This window comes from Malania oleifera, chromosome 11, assembly GCF_029873635.1.
Source record: "Malania oleifera isolate guangnan ecotype guangnan chromosome 11, ASM2987363v1, whole genome shotgun sequence".
Classification (NCBI taxonomy): Eukaryota; Viridiplantae; Streptophyta; class Magnoliopsida; order Santalales; family Ximeniaceae; genus Malania; species Malania oleifera.
The window spans coordinates 66,506,983-66,521,996 of NC_080427.1; the positions used below are offsets into that span (position 1 = coordinate 66,506,983).

At 35.7% G+C, this 15,014-nt stretch overlaps 1 protein-coding gene across 1 annotated transcript; it reads left to right on the forward strand.

Moving 5' to 3' along the window:
* Positions 1 to 11,718: 11,718 nt before the first annotated feature.
* LOC131167906 (pyruvate decarboxylase 1-like) lies at positions 11,719 to 14,526 on the forward strand. The gene is made up of 6 exons (XM_058126971.1): positions 11,719 to 12,342; positions 12,458 to 12,621; positions 12,738 to 13,388; positions 13,519 to 13,636; positions 13,864 to 14,052; positions 14,155 to 14,526. The coding sequence occupies exons 1-6, from the start codon at positions 11,821 to 11,823 to the stop codon at positions 14,323 to 14,325; spliced, it is 1,815 nt and encodes a 604-aa protein (XP_057982954.1). The 5' UTR covers positions 11,719 to 11,820; the 3' UTR covers positions 14,326 to 14,526.
* The last annotated feature ends 488 nt before the right edge of the window (positions 14,527 to 15,014 follow it).

Here is a 15,014-nt window from a genome sequence, read left to right on the forward strand (position 1 = left end):
TCACCTTTCCCACTATAAAACTATTATTTCAATTCCTTATGCACACAATTTTTAGATTGTATCATAATATAATAATCACAGGAAATACCCATAACTTAGTTTTTCCAAAACATAACATATTCTCATATTTAATACTTTAAATCAACTAGTTAATTTATCAAAAATATCTGTTATAATTTGTTCCCCTTACTACTTACTAAGAAGGTGTCTAATAGGAGCCCTAAACCGAGCTTGGACGTCGGAGTTCAAACCCTGAAACCACATGTTCCAGTCATCAGCTTAACCCTAGAATTATAATCTATTCAAATTTCCTAGTCCAACACACCTCCAGTAACCAGTAAATTCTCTAAAAAGTTGTTAAACAACATTCATCATCCTTACATTCAACTGGAGTGTGCCATGGTGAAATTAGGAAATAGCTTCCAAGAGGGGGGGGGGGGTTGAAATTGGATTCTAAAAATTTCTTTAATTCTTTTAAGTTACTTAAACTCTTTTATTTCTTTTGACAATTCTTGACTTGTTTGTTTAATTCTTTAATCAATCAAAAACTTTGTTCTTTTATTCATCAATAACACCAATTTAACAACCAATCAATTAAACACAATCAACTTATAATTTGCTTATATAGATTTGCTTCTCAATATGTTTTTCAACAACACACACCTCTTCTCAATATTCACAACTCAAACTAAACTCTCGTAATTTATCCTTGGGCGTTAACAAGTAACGTACTCCCATATGGTTTCCGAAGATTATGGTATAACCAACGTACTCCCTTTCGGTTCGCAACCCAAGTCAAATTTAAACTTTCAGTTTACATGATTTTTATATTAGTAGTAATTATGATTATCAATTAAACCATCCACGCAATTTAAATATCGCTTGAAAATAAAGAGTAAGGGAAAGAGAGGAGTGAGACGGAGATTTTTACGAGGTTCGGCTTCAACCAGCCTAGTCCTCGCCTTTGGCAAACCACCAAAGGATTCACTAAACTTAATTCCATGACGGGTGGAACAAACCTGTACAATACTCTTTTGTTAAGGCTAGAGCTGCTTCTCAAAAACGATATCCCCTCATTCGGTCACTCATTACATAGGATAGAGCCCGCCCCAGCCTCTCTAAGCAATATCCCCTTGCTTTAGCCAACGCTCCAAACAACCCTTGGAAATCGTTCAATCACAAGAAGATACAAACTCAACTTATTTGGTACAAAGAATTGCCCATAAAGAGCTTATTAGTTACAACAATTCAGTGAACTATATACTCAAAGAAATAGCAATATGAATATTCAAATGAAGCTCAAGGAAAGTATATCCACCAACTAATTCTTAAATGATGAAAGATTGAGAATTTGTAGCACATAGATTGGATGAGTAAAATCAACAAGAAACTCCGTAAGCTTTGTGCCATTTGAGAGCAAGAGAAGCCTTGAGAATTGAGAGCAATTTGAGAAGGAGTTGCGAATTTTAATCTTGGTTGTATGATTCAATAATATTTGAGGCTTATTTTATGATTTAAAAGGTAAGTAAAACTTGGCCCACAAGTGTGTTTTGAAATATCCCCAAGATTTCCATAAATTTCAAACCACAAGCAACTCCATTTAAAAATTTGACAGTTATGAGAACAACCAAAATAGCCACATGCAGGTCACCTGCCCATTTGCCAGTCGGTTGCCAGAAATATTTTAAAGGAATAGCAGGGAAGTAGCCTAGCAGTTGCCCTCCAGAACTAAGTAAGTCGCCTTCATGTCCACTTAGGCACCTAGCCATGTCAGGCAATCGCTAGCATGATTTGCAAACATGAGTTGTCAGCTTCGCAGCATTGGTTTATTTTTTGGTCATAATTTTTATTGTATAAATCCAAATTGATGAAACTTGATGTAAAATGAAAGTTAAGAGAAAAAAGCCTCTAACAACTTTCATGTTGAACACTTTTAAAATAAAGAGTTTTTGATAGTAAAAATACACCATCAATATAGATGTAGAAAAAATTATTAGCATTTTGAAAATCCTCTTTTTGATGCTTTTCATTCCAAAATGATTCTAAGCTTTTTGAAATTTAAATTTTTGACCTTCTTAAAACTATTTCCCAAGTATGTTCAAAGGTATCTTAGGTCCAAGACATTAACCTAAGGAGTTTTCATGTATACATATTGAAATTATTTGAAGTACTTACATGAAATTTCCTAAACTCTTTCAAAATTTTCCAATCCTTGAATTCTTGAGGTCTTATGCTTGCTTTCATCTTGTTTGAGCTTCCTCAAGTTCTCTTTAATCCTTTGGTCTCATGATCTTTAAGCTTTATGGTCTTTAAATCCATTTTTGAATTCCGTTTACTCAAGATTCCTATTGAATTCTTCTTTGAAGTACAGCTTTCATCATTCTTTAACGCTCATCCTTGAGTCTTGAAAATATATCACTTAACAAAAACATGTGAAGTTTACTTATTTGTTAGCATCAAATTAAGATGTCAATCCTTATAAATCCACACCTGGAAACCCCCAAAACACAAATTGGCTCTGATTAACTTGCTAAAGGGTCGCTCCATGACCCCGTAGTGCTTGTTTATGTCGATTGGAAGGAAATCGAAGAAGAGAGAAGGAGAGTTTTTCTATAGGTTTAAGAGAGAGAGATGAAGAGAGAGATGGGAGAAGAGAGTAGAGAGAGAGAGAGAGGAGAGAGAGAGAGAGAGAGATATTTATTTTGTTTTAACCAAAAACCAAGCTGCCAGATTTCCTTTTATTAAAGCACTGTTAGACAAAATGTCAACAGCTTCCCAAATCATCCAACGGTTTGGGATGTTAACCTTTCATTTTCACTACTTTACCGGTTACTAGGCCGTAGTAACACCAAAATCAAGACGATTTGACTTCACCAAACCTTCACGGTTTGATCTACACCAGAAAATATCTTCCAACTTTTCTTTGTTTTTTTTTTTTTTTATTATTTAAATTTTTCAGGTCTTTACAGCAGAGATGTTGGATTTCAAGAAGACAAAGCACTGGGATTGGGAAAAGAAGTATGAAGCAGGTGGTATATATGTGATTTGGAATGGGGTGATTCGAAGAAAAAGTTATTGTAAATGAAGAAGAAAATGAATCAAATGTTGTCCAGACCCTCCTTTGTAACAACGGTTTCCTCCTCCATAAGTGAGGATAGTTAATAAAATTTCGGTATTTTCTTAAGGTTGCGTTAGATGGATAGATAGAATTTCGAGGACGAAATTTTTATAGGGAGAAAATAGAGATCCGAAAAATTGAAGTAATGAGAACAAAAATAAAAAGAAGGAAGGAAATTTGGTTTGGGTATTTAGACCAAATCGTCGACGGTTTGCGTGGGAGGCCAAGAAAACCGTCGATAGTTTGTAGAAACATGACTCCATAATGGTAAAACGGTAAAAAAACAAAAGGTAAAAAAACTCAAATCGTCGACGGTTTTGTCTGGAGTGTGAATTAAAGGGGAATACATCTTGTTTGGTTTAAACAAAATATATCTCTCTCTCTCTAACACACACACACACACACTCTCTCTCTCTCTCTCTCTCTCTCTCTCTCTCTCTCTCTCTCTCTCTCTCTCTTCGATTTTGCTCCGATTTCAGCCCAATTCAACGATAATCAATAAAATTTTGGTATTTTACTTAAGGTTAGTAAATGTGATAGATAACAAATTTCGAGGACAAAAATTTTATGAGGGGATAATGTAGAGACCCGAAAAATTGAATTAATGAGAAAATAAATAAAAGAAGGAAGTTTGGTTTGGTGTAGACCAAATCATCGACGGTTTGGTGGGAGGCCAAAAAACCATCGATAGTTTGTGTAATCGCGGCTCCGTAACGGTAAAACGGTGAAAAACAGAAGGGTTAAAAAACCCAAACCGTCGACGATTTTGTCTGGAAGTGCTGAATTAAAGGGGAACTACATCTTGTTTAGTTTAAACAAAACATAATCTTTCTATCACACACACACACACACACACACTCTCTCTCTCTCTCTCTCTCTCTCTCTCTCTCTCTCTCTCTCTCTCTCTCTCTCTCAATCCACAGACACCCTCTCCCTTTTCTCTTTGATTTCGCTTCGATTTCACTTCGATTTCAGCCCAATTCAATGATTGGACGCTACCACGGGGTCCTAGGAGTGACCCTTAGCAAGATAATCAGAGTAGATTTTCGATTTAGTCATTTCAAGCACCACTCCAAGGCTGAGGTAATGGAGATGAATTATTAGTTGATTTAAAGTTTAACTAGTTATTTGAGTGTGTGGGCCTAGGAAATGTGAATATGATTATAATTTTGGAGTTGAGTTGAATGAACTGGGGAAATAAATTTCAGGGTTTTGAGCTCCGAAACGCCGTGGGCATGGGTTTAGGATCTTCACAGGAATCCTCTCAATAAGCAGGTAAGGGGAATAAATTATAACAGGTATTTTTTGGAAATTAACTGTTGATTAAAGTATGTGAAATTGAGAACATGGTATATAGTTTGAAAAACTATGATATGGATATTTTCCCTCTAATTATTATATTATGATTATCAGTTAAAAATTTGTGTGGCATGAGAAATATGAAATAACCATTTTATACTAGGAATGTGCTATATATTGATAAATATGACTTGCATTAAGAAGTAATCATATGAGTTATACAGATGTTTTATATAAAAATGAAAATATGAGATATGTTGATATGTTTGATACGGATATGAAGATATGAGAAATATAGATATGTTTTTATAGAAATGATGGTATATGTTTTTATTCAGTAATGGAGAAATGAGATACACAGATATGCTTATACTGGGAAATGATGAAAATGTGTTATATGGATATGTTTTCAATGAGAAATGATGAAATATGATATACAGTTATGTTTTTATTGAGAAATGATGATATAAGTGATATGCAGATATGATGAGAACTATACAGATATGATGAGATATTCAAACATGATGAAATATGAAAATAGAAATGTGGAAATGAGAACCATGATGGACCAGAGTTATATTGAGAGCACGGTACCGTTGCTAGTATATGTGTTAGTGCAACTACACATCTTGTATAGAGTGTGGCGAGACAGTTGATTGGGCCTGTGAAGAGTTGTGTTACCTCTTGGGGTTTGAACCAGGATTGGTAGGCCAATCTTACTACAAACGCGTTTATTTTTTATCTAACTTGGTAGGCCTACCACGGTTAGGTCCCGCCTACGGGTTGCACAACTCGGTCATGTGGGGTGAATACATGACAATATGGTATGAGTATCCTCAGGATGGTTTCTCATTACAAACGTGATAATTTTATGTTATAATATGATGAATAGACATGAGTTACAGATGCATCGTGCTATATGCTGGTGGATACTCATGAGCTAGAATATGAATGTGAGAAATGAAATGAAAAATGATCAGCCATGAGTTACAGACGCGTCGTGCTATATACTGGTGGATACTCATAGGCTAGAATATGATTCTGAGAAATGAAAGCTTATGAATGCATGTTGAAATATGATGATGAGAAATGAAAACTTATGAAAACATGTTGATATATGATTAAGAGAAAAGAAAGTTTATAAAACTATGTTTATATATACATATATATATATATATATATATATGATTATGAGTACAAATCTGTATGTTTTTCCCAATTGATATAATTATTTAAATGAATGTGTTATGATATAACCAAACTCATGTTGCCACACATTGTGAATAATTTATTTCGTCTTATTGAGAGGTGTCTCACCCAGAATTTAAACATTTTAGGAAACCAAGACAGACAAGCAGAGAGAGCTCCGAGGGAGAGGAGACCATAGTACCCTAGTAGTAAGGGTAAGCGATTTTTAGCCGGGGATGTGTTTTATATGACCCCCAAGAATATTTTGTGGATTTTTGGGGATGTATATCGATTTGTGTATGTAAGGATGAATAGAACTCTAGTATTTGTATTTGGGATGGTGTATATATTGACTTCCGCTGTTTGGTATACTTTTACGAGATGAACTAATCACCCGGTACCCTATTTCGGGTTGGGTCATGTTGATATGGTATCAAAGATAATTGAAAGATACTTGATAGAGATATTTAATAGATGTGTGACAGATTATTGTTTTGTTTAAAAAAAAATGGTAGAAAATCAGGTCGTCACAACATGAATCTTACACACAACTATGTATGTTAATTAATAACATAATTATGTCCACATAAAGATATACACATGTCTTTGTTCTTGTTCTCGAGATATTTACACAAGTCTATAGATATATATATATATATATATATATATATGTGTGTGTGTGTGTGTGTGTGTGTGTGTGTGTGTGTGTGTGTATACATAACTAATTTGCTAATTAATTACATATATATTATTACTTAATTTTTATTTATATGCACATGTATAAATTTTTTAGGTGAGAAATTCATAGAGTTAGCAAAAATAAAACTAAAAATAAAAAATCTGACAATCTCAAGGATGTAATAATTGAATTATGATGATGAATCCTTTATTATTTGGGTCGAAAGTACAAGATTTACTTGTCAAGAGTAATATTCTGTTAGAATTGGTGTATTCCCAAGAGGGGAGGGGGGGGGTGAATTGGAACTTTAAACTTTTCTCCTAGGTTGAGCTAGATGTTAGCAGAATATTACAACCTTGGATCTTTTTATGCAGTTCCAAATACGCTGATAAATATAATATACGAAAATTCAAATCAAGCGCATCATTCACATAATAGCATACACGTGTGGTAAATATAAAGTACGGAAATATGAACAAACACACGATATGTTATCGGAGTTCGGCCAACTGTGCCTACGTCCCCGCCTCTAGCTCGTAAGCTTAAAGATTTCACCAATAACTCACTTAAGGGTGGAGCGGCACCGATTACAACCAGATCAATTAGCACAAGCTGACCTCAACCTTAACTAGGTCAATTAGTGGGGCTGACCTCAACCTACACGCCTTAACATGATGATACACCTAACTTTCCTAACCGGGTCTAAGCCAATCCGGGACTATTCCAGGGCTAGTCTCCCTCTTCAGGCCCGTGCCTAGAATACAACAGTTTTGCTCAATAAAGAAACGGTACAATGATTATGCTTTTAAGTAAAGCAGATGTGTATCCAACTATGTGCAATTACATACACCACAATATGATTTAATATGTAAGCTCAGTGTGGCCTAATGTTTTAGCTCTCAAATATATTTTCTATCTGTGTGATGAGTGCGTGAGAGTATCAACAGGCAATCTTTGTATCTCAAGATATTCAATCAATAAGTTCACACAAAGATATCAAGTCTCAAATATTTCAATCAGCAGGATGTCTCAAGCATGTAAATATCAAATAATGTATATGATTGGTTTGCAAAAGATATGTAATCTTTGTATTCAACAAATAATATATGAGTGAATGAATATTGCAACAAAGATTACTATCACATAAACAAATATCTTTTCAAAGTTATATCAAAATAAATCCCACAAGATATTTGGAAATGTTTTGAAGAGATTTTGCAATCCACAAATAAATACAAATTTCACAAGATATTACAATGGATATGCAATACTCAGAAGTTTAATACAAGTCTTCTTAGGAGAGACTTATTAACAAAGTCCCCTAAGAATACTTAGGTTTAGCTCTCAAGAAAAATCATATCAAATAATCACCAAATAAGGAGAGCAAACCTTTCAACACAAACACTCAATCAACTTACAAATGATGTAGGCAATAATAGAAGGTAAATATGAGTGGTTGGGGCTTAGATATGAGTATTATAGGTTTTGAGAATTTCAGAGAATCTTTCCTAATCAAAGTGGCTAATCCTATGCTAATTATCCCAAATGAGAGGGTATTTATAGACACCCGTTGAAAATATAACCGTTAGAGACCTATTGGGAATAATTAGGAAAGTTTTAAATCACTTTTAAATAATTAACTTTGTTTAAAATATTTTAACCACAGTAAAAAATCAGGGCAACCCGAGAGATCCGGTCGACCAGAATCATTTCGGTTGACCGAAGTTCATATGGTTCAGTTGACCAGGACATTTTTGAACTTGGGATTCGGTCGACCGAAAGTGCATGTCGGTAGGGCGATTTTCCATATTTACCGATGTTCGGTCGACCAGGCCATTTTGAACTAAATGGTTCGGTCGACTATACAGTTGGGACTTCTCCCGAAGACCCTTGGTCAACCAGGTAGTTGGTATTCAATTTTGGCTCGGTCGATCAACTGGTCAAATTGTTGACCTCAAGAGGGTTCGGTCGACTAGGAGATTTGAACTACAATGGTTCGGTTGACCGGGACATTGGTCAACTGTTGACCCAGACCGGTTTCGGTCGACCAGGGTAGAATGAACTGCCTTGACCGGTCGACCGAAAGTGCACAATGTGTGCATTTCGGTCCTATTATGGTTCACTCAAACCCTAATCAAGTGCCTAATATTCATAGGTGCAATGGTGAGTGTGCTAGGGTCATTTTTGGGTCCTTTTGAAGACATTGAAAATATCCGGTGTCGGTAACCCTAAAGTCTTTCTAAGGTCACTTTAGGTTGTATTTGGTTTGAGCTTACGTAATAAACCATGCATGTAATGTGTGTGCTTATTACAAATAAAAGACCCTAATTTACTATAACAAACCTTTGAATAGATTTGAAATACAATACAAATAGAAATTAGGTCTTCAACTTCACTTTCTCTTTATGCATTATGATTTGCCAATTTAAGTTCCTACACATAACTTCAAAATACCTATTAGACACAATGAGTATTTGTTATAATCAAAATCAAACGTGACCTATAAGGTCAACATATTTCGATGGTGCCTTAAGATAACCCTTGAGTATGTATATAACTATATAGATCAAATGTACACAATTCTATAATTAATTAATTAGTTATATAATTGTATGTAAGTATATGAAATTTCATAGGCATAATTTTGATGGAATGAGATTGACATTTGTAGAAACTTAAAAATACTCTCTACAATTTAAAGAATTGTGATATGCAAACATTAATTGTTATGCATGGTTTTTGTAGAAGGATTTTTTGTTTTTTAAAGAGTATTATTATTTAAGGGCATTTTGTCTATAAAATAGCTCTTGCATATAACACATTAATTTTCAAAAGAAAAAAAAAAAAAACTAATTTTATTATGATTGTTATATTTTTCAAAACTATAAAGGGTTTAATGAACATTTTAAAATCAAAAGGTGGATCTTAATTTTTTTATTACACCACAAGGTGGATTTATGTATTTTTTCTAATTTTATTTTTGTTCGTTATTGTAATTTGATATAGTTATCACTAATATAATTTTTCTTAATATGTAATTATTTATTATGTAAATGAACAAGGCCTTGAGCGGGATTGGGAGCAAATTAATTGGGGACTAAGTTGTTCATGCCTTAGGAATGAGACAACTCTTTAATTTAATTTAATTTTTTATTTTACAAGATTTAAGCTTTTCATAATAGCATTTGAGTGCTAATAAAAAGCTTTTCATAATAGCCCAAATTTTTTTTTTTTTAACTGCAGAGTAGAGCTTTAATTGTAAAGACAGCCCTTTACATAGAATTGGCTCAATATAGGAACAAAAAATTAACTTACAAGGAAAAATAATTCATAATAACAAAAGGAACAAACATATTATTTAATCACGTAACAACAATAGTAATCTCAATCCACTTTTATACTATTGAATTGCTTGCATTTTATATCACTTGTTAGAATCGGTGTATTCTCAAGAAGGGGGAATGAATTGGATATTTAAAAGTTTTCTCCTTAGTCAATTTAAATTTCACAAACAGTATTACACAAATTTAGAATCTGTCTAAATGCGTACCAATTCAATAGATAAATTACTGAGTAGATATTAAAATAAATAAGTTATTCTCAGTAATTCACAATCATTTAAAGTGCATATGTAAAATAATCAGAACATTAAACAATAACATATAGGTGCGAAAAATAAATTACGGAAATATAAAGTGCACACATGATATGTTATCGGGGTTTAGTCAATATTGCTTACATTCCCGCCTCAAGCTCACAAGTAAGAGAAAAAACATTTCCTCCTCTCTCTCTCTCTCTCTCTCTCTCTCTCTCTCTCTCTAAATTTTTATTGCCTTTCTCTATAAAATTGAAAAATAGACATCCTTCTTGAGTCCCAATTCCGATCTTCGAAGATTTGACCGAGGAGATTTCGTCTTCTGCACGCTGTAGGCACCACCCTAAAGTTAATGTAAGTGGGTTAAATTATGTCAGGTTTCATTTTAAAATATGTTTGCTTTAAATTGATTATTTTTATTTTAATTATATCCATATGCCTGAATTAAAATATACTGCGAGGATTTGATCATATTTGGGTTTTTCAAAATATATTGGGGATTAAATTTAAATATGAGAAATTGATCATACTTGTGTTTTTATTTAAATCTACCAATATAAATATATATAAGAATTTAACAGGCAAGTTATGAAATTATAATTATTATATAAATTGTGTGGTATGAACTTATTTTATTTTATTACATAATTGAGTAAGATTGTGAATTTTACGGTGTTATATTTATTACGTGGTTAATTGAGAATTATGATGAGGATTATTACAAATTTGATGTTGGGAAAATGATGAGATTTTTACGGTGATTTATCTATTACGTGTTTGATTGCAAATAATGAGTAAATTTGAGATTTTATGCGGGATTATGCTTATTACGTATTTGATTGTGAATAATTATGAGATTTATTTACCAATTATTTATTGGTAAAAATGATGAGATTATGATAATATTTTTATTGCATAAATTATATTTATATGTTTTAAAAATTCTGATGATTCGAATGTGATAAATGCTCAGTACCGTAACTACAGAGGAATATGAGTGCAGCTACGCTATTGTGGAAGTTTTGGCGGTGGATAGTCGATTTGGCCTGAGTATGGTTATTCACACTTGTTTCCGAATTAGGATGTGATTGGTAAATTATACTTACAGACATAATATTTTGATTTACTTTTGATCGACCAACTAAACTAAGTCCAGTCTTTGAATCGCACAACTTGATCATGGAGGTTAAACATGACATGCATATGTCAAAATGGAGTCTTTTATATATATTTATATATTTATGTGATCAAGACCATTTATTAAGTCTAAATTATGATTTGAAGGAAAGTATGTTTAATTTTACATAATTGATACACAATTATTTAAATACAGTTTTTTATTAAGGTAAAATTATTAAATATATTTTTTTTATACTGTAAAACCCATGTCAGCTACACACTGATAATAATCTAATCCTTACATACTGAGAAGTATTTCACCTCAATTTTTATCAAATATTTTAGATACCTTAAGAAACATAGCCTAAATAAGAGTAGTGCAGCAGAAACATTGGTGGAATTAGAAATAGCGAGATTTAAATTTATTATTTGTGTATATTTTAAAATTTTTAAAGATGCGTTAAATTTGATCAAAATGGAAGGCTTAATAACAACATGAAAACTGCTACCATAAATTCAAGGTTATGAAAAATATTATTTTAAATAAAAAATCAAAATCATAGGGTCCACTACAAAGCCATCTTTAGAGTCATTCTTATTCTGTGTCGCCGCCGCCACCTACAGAAACAAATATTTAATTTTAATTTTCAATTTAAATAAAATATAATATGAAAGTATATTAAAATTTATTTAAATAAATTTGAAACTTATTATCTAAACGCAGTAGTAATGTAGTATTGTAGTTCCATTCCCCACCACTAAAACACGCCCGTCTCGGCTGGTTCTTTCTAGTTTGTCCTTTTTCTTTTTCCCCCGTCGGCAATGGACACGAAGCTCTTAGAGCAGGACGCGGACGCGTGCAACCCCATCACCGCGAGCGACGTGGACAGCAGCCCACCGAAAGGGTCTGCCTCTGCAATCCAAAGCTCCGTAGCGTTTTCTGAGGCCACCCTCGGCCGCCACCTCGCTCGACGCCTCGTCCAAATCGGCGTCAACGATGTCTTCTCCGTCCCCGGCGATTTCAACCTCACCCTCCTCGACCACCTCCTAGCCGAACCCGGCCTCAACCTCGTCGGCTGCTGCAATGAGCTTAACGCCGGGTACGCCGCCGACGGCTACGCCCGCTCCCGCGGCGTCGGCGCCTGCGCTGTCACTTTCACCGTTGGCGGCCTCAGCGTTCTCAACGCCATCGCCGGAGCCTACAGCGAGAACCTCCCAATCATTTGCATCGTTGGGGGTCCGAACTCCAACGATTACGGGACTAACAGGATTCTCCATCACACCATTGGGTTGCCTGATTTTAGCCAGGAGCTTCGGTGCTTCCAAACAGTTACTTGCTGTCAGGTAAAGTCACACCTGCATCAATTCATTCGTTGATCGGAAATTAACTTCCCTTGGTTTTATTTCTTGGATTCCTCTGTTCTCTGAGTCTAAAACCATTTTTCGGGATCGATCATAGGCCGTTGTGAATAATTTGGAGGATGCGCATGAGATGGTCGATACAGCGATTTCCACGGCTCTTAAAGAGAGTAAGCCTGTTTATATCAGCATCAGCTGTAATCTACCGGGAATTCCTCACCCCACTTTCACTCGCGAGCCCGTTCCCTTTGCAAGTTCCCCAAGGTAATATCGGAACTATTTTGTTTCAGAGTTGAAAATCCACGGTTGGGAGTTGTCATATTTGAAGTTGAATTGCTATTTTTGAAATTCCTTCTCTAAATCTGAATTTTGTGGTGTAGATTGAGTAATCAAATGGGTCTAGCGGCGGCAGTGGAGGCAACAGCAGAGTTCTTGAAAAAGGTAGTGAAACCAGTTCTGGTGGGCGGGCCTAAATTGCGGGTGGCGAAGGCGACTGATGCCTTCGTTGAACTGGCCGATGCTTGTGGCTACGCCCTCGCTATGATGCCGTCGGCGAAAGGGTTTGTGCCGGAAAATCACCCCCACTTCATCGGGACTTACTGGGGTGCCATTAGCACCGCCTTCTGCGCTGAGATCGTGGAATCCGCCGACGCTTACCTCTTCGCCGGACCCATTTTCAACGACTACAGCTCTGTTGGGTACTCTCTCCTCGTCAAGAAGGAGAAGGCGATCATTGTCCAGCCCGACCGGGTCGTGATTGGAAATGGGCCAGCTTTCGGGTGCGTTCTGATGAAGGATTTCCTGAAAGCTCTGGCGAAGCGGCTGAAGCGCAACCCCACTGCTTTTGAGAACTACCACCGGATTTTTGTTCCTGACGGACAGCCTCTCCACGGCAACCCAAAGGAGCCATTGAGGGTTAATATTCTGTTCAAGCACATTCAAAATCTCCTCTCAAGCCACACGGCTGTGATTTCCGAAACAGGGGATTCTTGGTTCAATTGCCAGAAGCTGAAATTGCCAGAGGGATGCGGGTGGGTGATTAGTGGCTTCAGCATTCATATTTGATCAACTGGGCTTTATGTTTTGTTTGATCAATTTGGTAGGTTTTGTGATGTTGGGGTTTGTGATATTGATAGTGTTTTTTGGAATTTGGGTTTGCAGTTATGAATTCCAGATGCAGTATGGATCCATTGGTTGGTCGGTTGGTGCTACTCTTGGGTATGCCCAGGCTGCACAAGATAAGCGAGTGATCGCTTGCATCGGTGATGGGAGCTTCCAGGTAAATTATTCCACCATCACTGACCTCTGAATTTCTTTAAAATCTCTTGTGGGAGCAAGACACTTGAATTCCTTTCCTTCCTCAAATTAAAATTTGTGGGTCATGCATTTGAAATTTTGATTGAATTTGGGAAATTTCTCCCACATTATTTATTAGTTGCCAGAATTAATTTCCTACAATCCGAGTCACGGATGTATTCATTTAATACTTGCTTGAATCCTTGGTAGGTTACTGCCCAAGATGTTTCCACAATGCTGCGACACGGGCAGAAGAGCATCATATTTCTGATAAACAACGGGGGATACACCATAGAAGTTGAAATCCATGATGGACCTTATAATGCGATCAAGAACTGGAACTACACTGCGCTGGTTGATGCAATCCACAATGGTGAAGGCAAATGCTGGACTGCCAAGGTAAGTTTAGAGCTAAACCCATTTCCTTTCGTGCATCAATTATGGTAAAATTCAGGGATTTTTTTTTTAATTTTTTTTGTTGATGATTGTTCATTGATGCAGGTTCGTTGTGAGGAGGATCTAATTAAGGCAATCGAGACAGCTACTGGTCCGAAGAAGGACAGCCTCTGCTTCATTGAGGTGATTGTGCACAAGGATGACACCAGCAAAGAGCTGCTGGAATGGGGCTCCAGAGTCTCTGCTGCCAACAGCCGCCCGCCCAACCCTCAGTAATATATACTGGCCTCCATGAAATGGGTGGTCTCTCTCTTTCCGTTGAACAATGAGATTTTTATGTTAATTAATTGGAGAATATAGCGTTCACTGTTTGGTTTTGTTTTGTTGAAACATTTGGGGTTATTCCTGTGAAGTAATGATGTTGTCCGTACAATTGCACTTTAATCCGAAATATAAACACGTAACACACTTTTATTATCGCTTGCTTTTCATTTATTTATTTATTTTTTGCATTGTTGTTCCTTAATTGATGGGTGACACTAAAAAGGAATAGGGGAAAGAAGAGAAAAATTGGTTGCTGTTCTTGACGGGCGCTTGATCGAAGCAACAGTGTTGCTCTGTTTGCCATTGTGATATTTTTTAGAGGGCAACGACGGCGAAATCCCGACCCACTTCTAAAGAAGACAAGGGCATGATAGACGAAAAAAATGGCACCATAAACCATGTCCTTGCAGATGTTTTACTAGGCATTCTATTCCGATTTTGGTCATAGTCATATTAGCCCATGAGAAGAAGAGAAGGTTGTGGAACTCATGCCCTTGCAGATATTTTACAAACTGTTTGAAGACCCTGTGTCGCATTCTATTCCAATTTTGGTCAGTCATATTAGCCCATGAGAAGAAGAAAAGGTTGTAGAACTCTTGCGTCCTTTGAACTTGAAATGAGATGCCAGTGTAACAATTGGC